Raw genomic sequence first — 17,710 nt, 5'->3', positions numbered from 1 at the left:
AAACGTGGTGGGTAAACAACTCTTGGTGCAGGTCAGAGCCATGGCATCTTTTGTATGATCAATATCGTCCCATATACGTGTCCCTAACTGCTATTTGTCACTGGCTATGTTCTCAGCAGGATATATATGCTGCATGGAAAAATGGGGTGCAAGAAGGACAGAGGTCTAGTAGGTCTGACTCCATCTACCAGGGAAAGATCACAGTTTGATGCATTGTTCCCTTACTCCAACCCTAGCAAAGGTAAGATGGTCATTTTCAATTCTTCCTTTTTAACCAAATTACAAAGAAGAGTATGCACACACCTGTGATTTAAGAGCACTTTATTGTTCTTTAAGGCTACTTTTTAAGTACAAAAAAAGATGGCCTGCCAAACCTTTTTTTCTTTTCCCCAGGTGAAACAAGGCCACAAAAGAATGGTATATTTACAAACACGGAGAGAATCTTTCAGACTGAACTGTAGCAGATAACATGGCTCTGTGAAGAAACTTCACTATGCGTTATTATGGTGAGTTTACTTTCCCCCCCCCAACCCTTTGGCTTTCATGACATAATTGTGTTTAATATATTTGTTTTTACTGGACATATCACATTAAATCTTTATTGCCCCACATCCATTTACCTATCTCAGATAAGTAAATGTGACCTTGTAAAACAGCTATTACTGAAAATATTAGCTTTAAAAACATGTGTGTTTACAAAGAAATGTAGAAGGAGTCACATTTTCCACAGAGTCCATCTACAGTATTAGTATTTTACTGTTATAATGCTCAGTAGCCTGTAGCAATAACAAACTAGTGGCTATTAATGCTAATGCAGTGTTCTCATAGAATAACTGTGTTCCTGCACTTTTTTAATGTATTACAGACAAATCTACAACAAAAAAAGATCAACTTTTTTCTCCAAACAAAAAATGAATGATTACAATAAAGGAAAGGGAAAAATTAAATAGCTACATATCATTAACAAATTAATTGTTCCTCAAAAAATACCTACAAATTTCTCTGTACATTCTTTACGCACAGCGTAACGATGGTCTTAAAGTTACCTATATAAAAAAGTGTTCTTTTAACAATTTTCCTACAGAGAGTAGGGTACTGAATGCCAAAGCAGGTAAGCGTTGACTACCCAGTAAGATGGTAGTGAAATGTGTGAAACTGGGGGCTTGTTTGTGTGGTGTTTGTTTTTAAAAAAAATTGAGCAGCCACCCTCTCAACATGAGTAAGAGCCAATCTTCTGATATTTTCTCAAATTAAAATAGCTTAACATCAAAACAATTTAAAATAAAAGCCACAATGGACCCAATACTGTAACAGTCCATAATACATCACATGTAGTTCATCTTCCAACTAATCATAACTTGCTCTATTGAACCAGTCTCTTCAGGTAACCCAGTATTTAAAAAAAAAGCACTACTTGTAACTGTACTGGGATGATGGAATGTATTGGGGGGGGGAGAATAGTTACATTTAACAAAAAGATGAGAAGCACTTTTATTACTAACACAGCTGTGTTTTTATGCCTGCCTCTATTACCTAATGTCTAGTTAGTAGCTATTTATACAGGTATTACTGCATTTATTATCATTTGCTATATTAAGTTTTCTACTGGAGGAATGTATGCTGCCTTGGCCTAGGTTTATGAGTAAGCTTAAAAATTAAAGCTCATATTTCACAAACTGTAACAATCTGTTGTCCAAGATATTTAAAGGTAGCCGTTTCTGTAGCTAATTAAAGTTGGATTACACAGACTTCTAGTTTTAGGAAGCAAATTCATGTTAAGCAGACAGTAATGCAAACATAAATGGTTATTCACTCATGCGCAAAGCTATAGCATCCTGTACCACGCATCATATATTTCTAGACTGCTTCATTTATGAGGCCTGTCCTGAGGCTGTCCTCTCTTGCTGGCTGCTAATAAAGTGAATCAGAGTACAACTGTACCAGCAGTAAGTAGATCTAGGACTGTTACTGACAAAAATAAACTAATTCTGAAGAAAAGCTAATAAGTATTATGTTTCTTACGGTCTATACATTAATAGATACCAGCTATTTTTCATAACATGCATCTTTAAGCACTATTGAACTCTCCATCCTCAGCTCTATTCTAACAAACTGCAGTGTTTAGAAAAAAATTAAATGCCCGTGTGGTCTGTAAATTATGCAGTCCAGTTGCAAGCACTAAGCACCTGAAATCTAAAGAAAGACCTATAACCTGTACGAGACTTCCCCTTCCAAAGCGGTTTAAAACAAAAAATAACTGACAGAAATGTCACTTAAACCCTTTTTTTCAGCAGTTTGCCTTCAGGATATTAGCATCATGCATAAAGTTGCCATGCAACTTTAGTCCTCCTCCAATAGTGCAAATCATACATGACAGTTCTTTTCAAGTATATACATACAAAATTACTTCACCGGGGGGGGAGAATGGAAGCAAACCAGGCAAATTGTAGTGTCAAGAAGCTAATAGAAGCAAAAGCATTTGGGTCAACCAACTGTGTGCAATGGCTTTTTTGTGGATTAGCATGCTTTTTTTTTTTTAAATGGGTAGCAGATGCTTGCATCAGAGGTTTCTTTGGTAACTGAGGCAGGAAAAAAAGGATGCTACATCATATAGATCTTTATCAAATAGTTCCTGCTATCATCTTTAAGGGCACCCTTGTACAAATACCAAACAAGTACACAAAAACGTGTTGAAAACTAATCTCCCCTCACCCCAACACAATTCAAAGCTCAGTCAAACCATGCAAATTCAGAAGTTTGATGATCTTCATGAGACCACAGAGGGCGAATGATTATGATTGACCATGTGGGAAGAAGGGGAAGATTGGCCCCGCCTTGAGGCAGACTCAGGACTGCTGGACACTCCATCCTTTGCGGCTTTAATCTGAAGCCATGTATCCCCAAGTGCTTTGGCAAAGTGGTCATCAACTGATCCTGTGATGGACACAGAGTTTGCCACTGGCTCCGGCTCCTTGTAATTCTTGCCAAGGCTTCTGCGGAAGTGCTCTTCCACCACTGGATCACAGGCAGTGGTAGCTAGATGGGAAAAACAGGCAAGGCAAAAACAACATTTGAATATAGACTCTAGCTACTAGATGCTGCTTCCAGATTCTTCCTTCCTCCCATTTTGGTACCAGCTGGACTTTTTTCATCATTTTATTGGAGGACGACTTAAAAATGTAGAAGCAGATCAAATGTTAAACTAGAAAACATTTTTCTTGTTACCTGCACCTGCCAAAATTTGGCCTAGCACTTTTTATACAGAGGCCCCCAGCTTTCTGATAACGTCCTTTAGTCTGGTAATATAAATTTTAAATAGTTAAATGTCCAATTTTATAGGGAAAAAAAATCCCATGGAAAAAGTGTTCATTTTCCATTAATTCCACTCGAGCCCATCCTTTAAGGACCTGGTGCACAGTCAGTTGAAGTCAATGGACTTTGGCTCAATCCCTGAATTACTTATGGGTGAGCTAAAATGCTTTCTACAGTAGCTGCCAAGAACTAGGTTCAAGGTTCCACTTTTCAAGTAAGTCAGTGAACGGCAGGAACACTCTGCATTGCGTTACGCATCAGTAACATAAAAACCCACTGTAGGAGAAAGCAAGCATCTGAGAACAGATCTTTGCCGGTAAATAAAGGAGGAATCATTTTAAACCTTCTTGTGTTAAAAAATACATGGTTTTGTACATAAGCTTTTAAAAATAGGTTAAAAATCTCATTCTGTGTTGTCTTATCCTGCCCAATTCCTTTCAAAACAATGGGCTGTTGTTTACAATGTCACCTGAAAGTGAGAACAGGCGTTCGCATGGCACTGTTGCAAGACATTTACGTGCCAGACGCACTAAAGATTCATATGTCCCTTCATGCTTCAACCACCCTTCCAGAGGACATGCATCCATGCTGATGATGGGCTCTGCTCAATAATGATCCAGAACAGTACAGACCGATGCATGTTCATTTTCATCATCTGAGTCAGATGCCACCAGCAGAAGGCTGATTTTCTTTTTTGGTGGTTGGGTTCTGTAGTTTCTGCATCAGTGTTGCTCTTTTAAGACATCTGAAAGCATGCTCCATACCTCATCCCTCTCAGATTTTGGAAGACACTTCAGATTCTTAAACTTTGGGTTGAGTGCTGTAGCTATTTTTAGAAATCTCACATAGGTACCTTCTTTGCATTTGGTCAAATCTGTTGTGAAAGCGTTCTTAAAACGAACATGTGCTGGGTCATCATCCGAGACTGCTAGAACATGAAATATGTGCAGAATGCGGGTAAAACAGAGCAGGAGATGTACAATTTTCCCCCCCAAGGAGTAGAGTCACAAATTTAACTAACTCTCTTTTTTTAACGAGTATCATCAGCATGGAAGCATGTCCTCTGGAATGGTGGCCAAAGCATGAAGGGACATTTTGCAACACTGGCTACAAAAGTGCCATGCGAATGCTTGTTCTCACTTTCAGGTGATATTGTAAATAAACAGGCAGCAGTATCTCCCATCAATGTAAAAAACCTTGTTTGTCTTAGCAATTGGCAGAATAAGAAGTAGGACTGAGTGGACTGGTAGGCTCTAAAGTTTTACACTGTTTTGTTTCAGAGTGCAGTTATGTAACCAAAAAAAAAATGCATTTGTAAGTTACACTTTCACAATTGCACTACAGTACTTGTATGAGGTGAATTGAAAAATACTATTTATATTATTTTTTATTACAAATATGTACTGTAAAAATGATAAACAAAAGAAAGTTAGCACTGTACACTTTGTATTCTGTGTTGTAATTGAAAATGTAGAAAAACATCAAAAAATATTTAATAAAATTCAGTGGTTATTCTATTGTTAAGTGCAATTAATTTTTTGAGTTAAGTGTGTGAGTTAATTGACAGCCCTAATTATTTCTTATCCCTGCCCTGAAATGAAACTAATATCTCAGAAAGGCATACATATTCAGGTGTTTGATAGTTACAGTATTTATATTGGGTAAAATTTTCAAAAGCACCTGAAGTAACTTAGGCTCTTCCTAAGTCCTGTTTTCAACAGTAATTAAGGCCTGGTCTACACCTGTACATTTTGTACCAGTATACCTATTTTGGTTAAAAAGACCCGATGCCCCCATAAAGGTGCTTCCACTGGTATAGTTATTCCAATGCTCATCTGGGAATATCTATTTTGGTAGATGTACTTGCATATAACTGAAATCACTTCTGAAAATGGTACTTGGCTGCTTTTAAAAATATTACCTATTATGTTTACTGCCTAATAAACACACCATGTAAGATAAGAACAGGGGGATAAAGGGAGCCATCCAGAGAGCAAGGCATTTACATTTCCTTTTTAACCCCAAAGGAGGATGGATGAAGTGGAGCAAGCTCACACCACTAACACAGAAAATTTGAAGGATTTAAACAAAAATTTTAATCAGGGGTGAGCAAAGTGTATGGAGGGCCATGAATGCTCACAAAATTGGGGAATGAAGGCTCTGGCTGGAAGTGGGGCCAGAAATGAGGAGTTCAGGGTGCAGGGCATTCAGTTGTTTGGGGTGGGGGCTCTGGCTGGAGGTGCAGGCTCTGCGGTGGGGCTGGGAATGAGGGATTTAGGGTGTAGGAGAGTGCTCCGGGCTTGGGCTGAAGGGTTCGGAGGGCGATGCACGGAGCCTCCTTGCTGTCCCTAAACACAGGAGCTGGGGAGGGGACATGCTGCCGCGTGCGGAGCAGCCGCTGACCCCGTTTCCCAGCTGGAGTGTGGAAGCGGGGCAGACCCCATTCCCCAGCAGGAGCTTGAGGGCCAGATTAAATTGGCCAGCGAGCCGTAGTTTGCCCAGCCCTGTTCTAATTGAACTGAAAGTAGAAACCTACACTGGGGGAATGTTTAGACTGCCAAGCAAAGAAGGTAGCTTCCTTTCTGCATTTATACACAAAGAGGAAGCTTGAGAGTACATCTAGCATCATCAATCCGGAGTGAAACCTGCCTTCTATAGTTGCAAAGGCCTGTGTCCATAGCAGAAACATAACCATTCCATGGTGCAGTAAGGGGAGAGCCTGGGAAGCCTGTACTGCGCAAAGTGAGTGGAGGGCAAGGAAGGCTCCCTAAGCGTGCATGCTGCTTTACAAACAGATCACTGCGCTAGACAGTTTACAGGGCATGAGAAGGTGGTTTAGGATTTAATGCCCACCTCCATTTGCTGCATGTTTATTCTTGTTTTTAAAACCTTTGCCAAACAGTGCCCCTGCTCTGTTGTCACTATTTGATAAATAACTATTTAGAAATGGCACCCACTGACTTGAGGCACAAAACTCCTTTAATGGTGCTCTTGCTTGCACAAGGGGCTGCCTATACAAATCCAGTTGCAACACAAGGCCCCATATTTTTACTGCTTTTTATTCCTGCTAGCGCTGCAGCTCCAACACAGCTAAGAGGGAGCAAGCTGGATTTTGTTCCATCTTGCACATCAACAGAACTGTCTACCAATTTCCAATCAGTTACATTTCTGCAACACCACTGTGGAATGGAGAGAACCCAGCGTGGCTCTCTGAGGCTAGGTAGAGTTTGTAGAGCTAAAAGAAAAAAACTTGTTTTCATTTTGATACGGAAATTAGTGATAAACATAGAATCCCATAATTCTATATTAGAAGGATGGAAAGTGATCACAATAAAAAGCCCTTCCACATAGTTGACTGTAGCAGAAGGGCTACCTCATTCATATCTACTGCAAGATACAATAAGCCATAGCTCCCAAACCCTGCCATTTACTCAGTACAAATGGTGAAGTTTTAAAACAGGTTTGGATAATTTGGCCATCTAGGAATGTTGAAGCTCAAAGCCCCAAGAAAGGAGAGAAAAGGTGAAGCATAACTTACTGCTCGATGGTCTTCTATAACTGGCTGGCATGGCTGAACCACAGCTACTGTGGGCTATGGGGCAGTGAGAGAGGTTACAGTTACGGTTGTTTGCAGAGGCACATGTGATTACAGATGGACGGTTCTGAGAGGGAAAAGAACAGAATTGTTATTCAGCAAGGTCACTGGTACAGACAATGCTAGCAGTTGTTCATCACTTAAAAGCACACATTAACTGAAATAATCTTAGCGGGGGCCTGTCAGCTGTGAGCAAATACATTTCATTATGTAAGAGAGGAGGAGAGTTATCTGGCTACAAGTAATCCCTAAAATATCTAATAGATTAACGCCAAAATAATACGCCACACAGCAAATCCCATTCCGTACATGATACTGCAATATTAGAACAAAACCTGGAATGTTTTCTTTTAGAAAACATTTGTGAAGACAAAGGTCTAAATATCCTGATAAAAAATAAAATTACATCATAAAAATGACTGTGCATGCAGCAGAATTTGACCTACCTCCCTTCACAGCAGACGTACTCATTTTAACTCTCTCATTAAGTAAAATACCAAGGCTCCTCATATTGGTCTCTCTCATTTTAAAAGAGTCAAGCTTTCCTCTTCCAGGACTGCATCTCAACACTTAAAGTAATCAAAACACAAAGTCTTGATCTCACTTTGGTATGAGTGTAGTGCAGAACTGACTGTCAACAACATACTGGGGGGAATTTTATTAGCTGCTGTAAAGTTTCCACAGTATCTTCCTTCTGAAGAACCTGAAGTACTTTGCAAACATTATTAATAGGTTAACCCTAGTAGTTAGGTAACCTAACTTTTATATTTGAAGAAACTGAGGCAATAAAATCAGCTGAATTACTCGCCCAGAATCATGAATTCTCAATCCTGTGCATTACTCCCTATATTGATGTAAAGCATGAAGAGTAGAAAAAAACTCCAAGCGATATCGGAGTCCTGAAAACAGTGGAACAGAAATAGACCAAAATGGCTCGGAAAAGTTTCTCTGGCTCAAGAAGCCATACCTCTTCTGTTGCTGTGGCTTTCCAGCACTGCCTCATAAGCAACACCCTTTCTCCACTTCCAAAAACGCATGCAATTCCCCAAAACTGTTGTCACTGGGCAACCCTGGTAACACCATTATTAAAAACTTCAAACTGGTCCATTTCTGAAGTACTGAGTCATTTCAGTTTAACATTCAGTGGGAAGGGGTGGGGGGTGGGGGGCGCCTTATGCAAAGGAATGGTCCTGGTTTCTCTAGGTGGCTGCCTGAAGAAAGGTGTGATGAAAAACACACACACTTTAAAATATTTTTGCTTAAAACTTTTGGTATATTTTATGATGCAAGTTCATTTTGCTATGCCCAACTTACATGAATACCGCATTTCTGGAGCACATGACTTGGCTTGCCTGAATCAGCGCAGTTGGCAAATAATTTTCAGTTCATGCCTCACTCTCAATCAGTCGATCTGCAAACTGTACTAAACCTATCCTCAACAGAAAGTCAGTGGAAAAGAGAAATACCAGGGGAGGGAATGGCTTTCATTGTTTAAAATACGTTCAGTTTAGGCACACTGAACAGAGATTTCATTTCACTGCGAGATCAAAGTAAGACTTTCTCTGAGTCAAATGCCAGCTACATAAAGCAAAGCAATATTATTTTTTTCACTATTTTTCTAGACATAATGAGCTAAAATGTCCATTCACATCCTACTGCATTGATAGCAGGGGGGAAAGCTTCAGTTACTTGACTCCTTTGTACGCAAGGCACAGTGGACACAGATTTCATTTTACATGCTGCATAGTTGGCAGTACTGTGTTTCTTCACCTTGCCTAAGATGATATTTCTCCAAAAAACTGTATTTTATACATATGCAGAAAAATCTATATATGGCTACATGAGTTTAAGAATGGATTTATGGGTGAATGAGTTTTCTTTCTGCATCTTTTCCAGACTTCACAAGAATGCCTGTGCTTGCACTGCCTATTACCACTGTGAATATATTAAAATGAGAAGTACAGAGGAATTAGTAACATAGTGACTACAGTTGCTGAACCTCACTGGCCAAAACCTGTGTTTCTATAGCCACATTAGACACAGAAGCAGATACAGAAACGTGAGCATGTATTACAGTTGTATGAACTTGGTTAAGGTGTAATCAAGCCACAGCCTCCTATTGCTATTTTCCATACACAGTTTCTATACTGTAATCTTAGCAAGGACTCGCCTCACCTCACCATCCCATTTCCCCAAGACACTAGATTGCAACTAAGCTCAAAATGTCAAAGATAACAAAACAAAAATCTGGCCAGCGTGCTTGGGTATTATCCAGTACAAACACCTCATAAGAAACAGCAGAGTATGTCAGTGCTGGCTGCCAGGTTGAGAAACAAGAGTGATATTATCAAAGAGAACCAGTGTCGTCAATGGAAGCCTGTCCCTTCCTTCTCTGTCATCACTGAACAAACTGTTAAGAGGCAGAGAAGAACTGTTGTACATAGAACAATAGCTGTAGAATCTGCACATTGAGTTATACAAGATAGCGGCAAACCTAGGGACAGTCAGGCCATTTCCACACAGCAAGACTTTAAAAATAACAGCCCTGGTTGGATGCCTGCACAAAAGCTGTCGAGAAAGAACTGCAGTGCCAGTCTACAAAAGGGAGAAGAGAAAAACCACCGCACCGACCATAAAATATGAGCTGGTCATCCAGCCAAAAGCTTATTTGTAAGTTGTAGTGGAAATGTTCCCCACTGAAAGATTCATTCACATATATGGATTTACTCTTTGCAATAAATCATGATAGGGGAGCAAGGAATGGCTGGGTACATGTGCCAGCTTATGTTCCCATGCTGCAGCTAGCCACAACTCACTACGGTACAACTTTTAATAAGTCATTGGCTGAACAAGATAGAGGCTTTTGATTCCCACTTGAGAGAAGGGCTATGGTGTTGGGGTGAAAGTGGCTTTGACATATAAAAGAGAGGGATTATTATGTAGCATGCATGAAAATCCACCTCTCTTCACAATGCAGGGATTCTTTAAAAGAAGATGTTGCTCCCAAACTGACAAAGAACAACGACAGAACTAGAATTCCGTGCTTGTGCAAGTGTGTGTCACTGCGTGACCTACCTGCTTCATGCCTTCTCCTTTATGTGGCATGGGGTGGAAAGTAAAGCCATTATGGAGAAGAAAGAGATCTCCAATAATAGTTGGGGAACAGTATTAGACAATGGCACAACATACTATGTACAGAGAAGATGGTGTCATTAGTTCCACACATAAACCTTTTCACGCTGATTAAATTTGTTCAATGACTTTCTGCATTCAGGGTGGGGCTTTAATTCAGTGATGAGAAGAGCCTTTCAGCAATCTGTATCTCATTGGGTTACAGAGTTGTATGTTATTCCAGCCTCTTCCTCTTCTTTTCATGTTTCTTTCCTTTCCTTCCCCTCTTCAGTATAGCCACAGCAGAGAGATTTTCAAAGGCACATAGGCATCCTCAAAGAGAGTGGAGCGCCCTTAGTGCTTTTGAGTTGATCAGTTTTATCTAGGGCTATTAAGAGCCCTGCAAACTATTATTTGAACACAGTGAATCAGATCACTCAATAAGTTTGCATCTCTAATTCAAACACATGCACTTACAAGCTTATCAAAATATAAAATATGTGGGTGAATGGAAGAGAGTTTAGGGAAGCGATTTGCTTTCAAACAGCCAGCCATTTATCTCATGGAACACATTGAATCTTAACAAAATTAACTGTGAAACTTAAAAATAAAATAAAATAAATAAATAAAAAACCCGACAACCAACCATGTTTTGCCTGAACAGTATTGTTGCCTACCTATTGTAATTCATAACATACTTTGCTTATGTCTGGGAAGTCATACATGTGTGTACAGCAAGGTTTCCTACAACAACCCAGAGAGTCTTATCCATCTAGAAGACAAGTACCTGCTGCCGTTCCACAGAAGTCAGCGCAGGTGTCATGCTGACTGTTCGCGTTGCATCCATGCTGTTTTTGGTCAGTGCTAGAGGTTGATCCATGGTCAAGCTTGGGATTGAGGCATACATGTGATTGGCATGAAGGCTCATTGTTGGGGCAGCAGCCCGTTCTATTGGACTGCGACTCCTGTCTCTGTGCTCCTTTCGATAATCCCCATTGGCAGTCTTGTTTCTAGCAGTTTAAAAAGAAAAAGGCAGTCAATTGTTTTGTTACCACCATTTCATAAAACCACATCACATAACTCTGGGAAGTGCCCTGCACTCCTATACAGCTGAAATGACATTTGCAAGACAGAGGCCTTTTCAAAAACACCAAGAGACGTGTGCTGCTCAATTCTTCGCGATAAGGTATAAAATAGATCAACCCATCCCCTGTCCATCCCACCATCTCCTGTAAAACACACACTTTTATTAAAGAGTGATTTATGCTTCCAAGCTCTGTCAGGAGATAGTGTCGCATTTTCCCCTAGATTTCCTGATACTTATTTAATGCTTTAAGAATTGAGCCATATTCTGGCTACTGATCATACTTTAAGGCCAGAAACCTACCAATTTAGAATCCTATAAAGTCTACTCCCCTTCCCCACCTCCTAGCAATAGCTTTCCTTAAGCAATGCTGAAGTGTATGGAAAGAACATGTATCAATCACTGCCGTTCTCTGCAGTGGGCAAACGCTCCAGCAGCCGGACACTACACTGCTAAAAACAATAGAGTAGACACTGGGGCACTGGTTGATTGTGTAAAGAGCCATATACGGTATATATACCCTGGGGATTCAGGCATGTAGGGCAGTTTACTCACCTAAGCAGTGCCTCACCATCCACACTGCCATTTAGATCTGTGCTAGCTGGGGTATGCAGTGTGTGTACTCTGCATGCTGCCATAAGTGTAGATTACCTTAGGGCCACCTAATTAACATCAGAAGTAACTCCGCTGGAGGTAGTGGGGTTGTTGAAACATGGAACATTTAAAGAGCAGCATCCATTGTTTATTTCTGTCTCAAATGGTTGTATTTTCTTTCACCACGTTTCTTTAATTAGCAAGAGCAGTTCCCACAGAAGATTAATTACAACCAACTGGTGAATTGTCTCCTCAACAGATTCACTCACGTAATTAAGACTTCAACATTTATTGCACTTTACAAATAAATGATTTTGTATCTTCTTTTGCTTAATAGATGTGTATTTGCTATTCATCAGGGGAAGTTGCTAAACAGACAAACCATTCAAAAGGAAACTAATGTGAGAGAGAGAATTGCGCTTTCAACTTGATGAATTATGACATACAGTAGGACATAATCACACATCCACATAAGCATTTGTTTGATTGGCATTCTGGAAAGATCAGTATTTTAAAGGTTAAACTTTATCAAAAGCCCTGTACTGTGGTTCTGGCACATCAAGTTCATACCAGGGATGAAAGAGAGTTAAAAGAGAAAAGTGGCTTTATGAAAAGGCAGGAGAAAAACTTAGAGCAAGAGCAGATCTTATGGAACAAGACTGCCAGATACTCAACAGGGATACTTATTAAATAAATCCATTTAAAAACTTTGTCTTACCCAATCATAACAAAATAATACACAAGAGAGACTTTGCAGAAATGCTGGTATGACTGGAGGGTTGGGGCTGCGAGGGGTGGGGAAAGAGAGAAAACAGCTTTTACCATAATGGTGAGATTATGCCAAAATCAAGATGTGAACATTATTATTCAATGCTGAAACAACTGACCAGTACAAGAAGCCACTGCATCTTCTAGAGGTCTGGTATGGTTAGAGCTAGCAGGAAAAGGGAAGCTAACAATTGAGAAACTGAAAGTTAAAATCCCACATAACAATTGTAAACAGATGCAAATAAGGAATCCTGAGACCCGCTAACAAGCAATTTAGCCAGCCTTCTTACACAAAATCTAATAGAAATAAAAATGCAAGATTTACGTGAGAGGGTAACCTTTACTTGACTTACCCCTCTACCTGTTTTTATATAGGATTTTTTTTATATTTTAGTTTGTATAGAGGTATTTAATAACTCTGTTTTGACGCCAACTTCTCCATAGTATTCAGAATCAAAACTACACTTAGATTTACATTATTGTTCTGAACTGTGGCTACCTTTTGTTCACATGTGTGCCAGTAAAAGATGGCTGATTACTCCTCTGGAATATTTAACATATAATATTTAAAGTATAGGAGGGACGAGGGGAAGAGAGAAAGAGAAGGAGAAGGGTATCAGCCACCTCTTAATGGACTGCAGCATCCATCTATGTTAAGAAATGAAAATTTTTTTTCCTTCTAAACTTTCTGTATTTATACTGACCTAACTGTGATTGATGATGAAGCTAGATATTGGCTCTAGGGCCTCATTTGGTTGAAAAAGGCTGTTGTACTTTTTCCATGAAAGAATGGGATTCCTGGTGAGAATATGATTAGCGACTTCAGCACCAATTCTTCCTTGCATTCGGACACAGTGTAAAGGAGCAACCGGCTACTGCTGCCCTTATAACCAAATACTTAAGAGATCTCATCATAGAAAGCAGTACACAACACACTGGGAAATGTATTCTTATAGGTCTGTGTTTGTGTGCTTTGGTCTATGGCTTTGCCAGCCTAGTAACATTTCAGTACACAAGACAGTCTGCAATATCAGCATTCTAAAGAAAGACGTTTTGGATTGGATTATACTGAGCTAGTGACTGGTATGAGTAGAGACTGGATGGGAAGCATAGCAGTTTCTATATTTGAAGTACAGTAAACTGCTCTTAAAATACAGTACTGAAAATGACCACTGAATGCACAACACAAACAAGCTATGATCTTTCCTTCTGTCTGAAAAGTTTAAACACTGAACCTTATACAAAGTCTCCACTTAATGAGATTTTTTTGTTCAAAAAAAAAAAATCAATGTAATGAGTTAAACCTGGGCAATAGCAATGAAATGGTCTCGTCAATAAATCATTACATTAAAACACGTTCTTAAAAACAGATTAAGTCTAAATACAAATTATGAGCTAACCTCTAATTGCCTTGCTCACATAAAATAGTCCCTTTGAACCACAACAATACATTTAAACCAGTGAAATTACTTATGTGATCAGTGTAAACAGAATTTGGCCCTACATTATTTTCAAATTTAAGGAAAATCTCTAACGTTAGATGCCAACAGAGAGGGATAATTTTTCCTGCTGCAGCACAATACCATCCACAGCTGCAAACCAGAAAGGCTACACTTGGGTGTATGATCACAACTAAAGCCTATATGGTCTAGTACAGTTTGAAGTATTAGCGTTGCTTGGTACAAAACCAAATTCTTCCTGCTGATAAATTCAGATTTTCACTGGCTGAAGAGAATACAATATTATATCCCCTAGATTTTATTTGTCTGTGTAATGAAGACACATCAATTCTCAAAGGCAGAAGTCTCTTCACCACAAAGAGCTGTTTCTGCTGTGAAAATGGAACTGTAGGTTCACAGTTTTGCCCAATGTTTGGGATTTCCATGCCAGAATATTGAATTTGCTGATCAAAATGGCAAAACTTGACCAGTTATAGGAAACTCAAAAATGTCAGGTTTTTCCATATATTTACATGCAACTCAAATAGCATATATATTTCTATTCATTTTATATAAAGCTTAAATGCAAACAAACATATTTAACATATATAACTTCCTGTCTGTATGTTTCTATAGAACTTCATACCCATTTATACAGGATTCCAACAGAAAAACCTGTCCAGAGGTGGTGGGCCATAGGCTACAGACTTGGAGGGTAAGTAAGTATTGCTAAATTCCACTCCAAGTGAGGAAAGGGAGCAAAACCAATGTGGCATTATCCCTCCCTATGATGAGGACCTCCACAGGCTTGGGGGAGAAATAGGAAAGGTGGGGATGGAATTGGGAGCATCTGCTATATGTGGATAACAACTCTACAAAATTTCCATAGGAAATGTCTGCCGGAGTTAAATTCTGCTCCTTTAAGTGTCTGCACCTGCTCCACTCCTTCTACCCCTCTTGGGCACGGAGATAATGCACAGCCATAAATGGTGAGAAATTGGTAGGTAGCATGGCTCCAGAATGAGCCTTGCTGTCAGGCAGGATTTATGGGGGACTATGAGGAGCAAGAAACAGCAGCACAGAGACTGGCCTGAGAATATTGGGATATCCAGACAGAGAGGAAAGCCATGCCTCATGCCCCTCTGTGGACCCACATCCCCTTCTCACACTGTGAGGATGATCACCTCTGGGCAGGGTATGCTTTGGCCCATTGTATTTAAAAATACTTTTCTTAAGTAATTCACATGAAAATCTATGCAGCACTGACAACGATGAGAAATTTTTGCTACTTCTAGTTTTACAGAGGAAATTCACCATTTTTGTTTGAGTCCAGCACAGATCTTTAAGTACCACACAGACTAGTAACACAAGAGCACTACACAGGCTAGAGTATACTTCCATTTCAGTACTCCCAGGATTAAGATTAACACTAAATTCTTCACTTCACTTATCTTCTCAACTCCTTTTTCACAGGATCAGAGGTGCCCATGATTTTTCGCTGCTCCTTCTGGTCCATGGTATGGGTTCTTAGGTCTTGGAGTTCCAGTCTATTTCTCCTCAAACATCTCTTGACAAAGTCTTTCCATCATATCCTTGGTCCTTCATGTCCATTCTTGCTGTCTTCTTCCTCCCATGCTTTCTTTGTTGGTCATTCTTCTCCCATCCTTATCGCACGTCCAGCCCACCGCAAATGTGTGCTCACCAGCCTATCACTAAGAGTCCAAAGTTCATCTCTCCCCCTGCCCAATTTTTTTCAGGTGCACTCTGTTTACTCTCTGCTTGTCTGCCATTCTCCATTTATGTATTATTTTCTACTACCTAAATCTTCTTTTCTTCCATCTCCTTAAGACCAACTGTCTCCATGGAGCAAGCATGGACAAACACACACAGCATACACTTTTCTTTTCAGTTTGTTACCTAATTGCCAGTCCAACAAGTACTCTTGCCAGCTTTTTCACTGCCACCCATGCTCAATTTCAGTTCTCCAGATCGCTCTCCGGTGGCACTAAGAATACTTCCCAAGCAAACAAATTCATTCTTCTGATTCAGCTTCTTTCCTGAAACTTCAATGAACAGGTCTTCTACCACCTTCCCTACTTGCATAACTTCAGTTTTCTTTGTGTCTGCCTTTAAACCATGATCTTTAAAAACACAGATGCCCACTTTGATATCATATTTACCAGTTCCTCTTTTCAGCCATCGAGGCCAGATCGTCAACATACATTTGTTTTCTCTGCATCTCCACAAGCTCCGTTCTCCTACAAATTAACGCCATAACTAAGATGAAGAGAAGCTGAGTACACTGCCTTGTCTCAATGCCGGTCACCTCAAAATCGTCCGAAATTCCATGTATTGGTACCTACCACCTTAGCTCTTGACCCTTGATACAGTTCCTCAATCATCTCTACTTGTAGTCCCCTCCCATCCATCTCAATACTCTAAAAACCAGCTCCGATAGAACCAAGTCAAATGCTTTTGCAAGATCAATTAATGTTGCATAGCAGTTAAGCCCTCCATTTATCATTCTATCAAACTTCTGTCTCATGGCAAATATTAGTACTCCTTCACTTCCTAAAGCCACATTGTTCCTCTCCTATATTCTCCTCCTCCTTGAACCTCAACCTTGGCTTTCAAAACTCTCTCAAGGACTTTCAGAGCCTGACTTAACGTGATGATGCCCCGATAGGCATTTGGATCATTTGCACCACCCTTTCCCTTCTAAAGAAGCACAATCAATCCCGTTCTCAGGTCATCTGGTATCCTAGCTTGATCCCAGCAAACACACAGTAATCTGTGAAACTGCTTTATTTCAGTATCTCCAACTGCGTGATCTTATTAACAGTTATCTTGTCTTTGCCAGCTGCCTTACCATTCTTCATCTTATTCAGTGCTCCTTCGGTCTCCTCTACAGAGATCAATACCCCCAAAATTGTCACGAGTGCTTGCACTCACAACTCTCTTGTTTAACAGTCTTTGGAAATATTTTTTTCTTTTTAGGGTTAGTCACTACACAATTCCCATTCTTCACAAAAAGATTTCTTCAGATCTTGATTTACACTAAATTTTAGCAACTTTAAATTAAACTTATGGCAGGAAAAAAAAAACTATCTAACCATATAGATCTCTTAGATTCCATTGGTATGGTGACTGTTCATATACTTGATCTGAATACAAGATTAGCTTTATTGATATTAGTACAGGGAATGAATCAAACCCCTTCACATTACTATTATGTAATTTTAAATATATATATTTTGAAAAATTTACATTCACAATGTATTTGTGCAACTGAAAACACTTCCAGTTATGAAACTAGAAAGAAAATGGGCTTGATATTCTCATTACTGGTAACTCAAAGATGTTTCAAAATTTGGAAAGCTTAAATTTCACTTCATTTGTAAAGTTTAGTAGCACAAGCAGAAACATCTTATACAGGAAATAGTTGTTTTGTTGTTGCTTACAAGCAATGTTTACACTAATAGTATGAAAACAATTATTCTAATAAGTTACACGAAAATAGTATTCAATGAATATTGTATTTATTTCTTTTGATTTTTTTTACTCCCATTTAAATTATGTTTTGGAAAACTGCTCTATGCTTGTTTAGATACTTAATGCTCTTGCCAAAGGGGCCATCAGAATTGCTTCCATGTCTGAAGATAATTGTATTTCACCAAAATGAAGTAGTTCTGTATATCCAGGCTTCTTAAACTAGTAGGGGTAATTGCTGGCTATCTTTGAAAGCTAAAGATTTGTAATGCATAATGAATGACACTATTTAATTGACCAAGCACAGAATCCCTCACT

The 17,710-nt window shown here is 39.4% G+C and overlaps 1 protein-coding gene across 4 annotated transcripts in view; it reads right to left on the bottom strand.

Moving 5' to 3' along the window:
• Positions 1-306: 306 nt before the first annotated feature.
• VGLL4 (vestigial like family member 4) overlaps positions 307-17,710 on the bottom strand; it is a 161,473-nt gene continuing 144,069 nt past the window's right edge. For all 4 annotated transcript variants that reach the window (XM_073352305.1, XM_073352303.1, XM_073352306.1 and 1 more), the window contains 3 exons: positions 10,806-11,028; positions 6,851-6,974; positions 307-3,036 (listed from right to left, as the gene is read on the bottom strand). In XM_073352305.1, the coding sequence (XP_073208406.1) occupies positions 2,768-3,036; positions 6,851-6,974; positions 10,806-11,028 (616 nt within the window). In that variant the 3' untranslated portion in view covers positions 307-2,767. The remainder of the gene's footprint in view (positions 3,037-6,850; positions 6,975-10,805; positions 11,029-17,710) is intronic.

The sequence above is a fragment of the Lepidochelys kempii genome, chromosome 7, assembly GCF_965140265.1.
Source record: "Lepidochelys kempii isolate rLepKem1 chromosome 7, rLepKem1.hap2, whole genome shotgun sequence".
Taxonomy (NCBI): domain Eukaryota; kingdom Metazoa; phylum Chordata; order Testudines; family Cheloniidae; genus Lepidochelys; species Lepidochelys kempii.
Note: the sequence above shows the minus strand (reverse complement) of the source record. Positions and strands in the feature narration are given on the sequence as shown.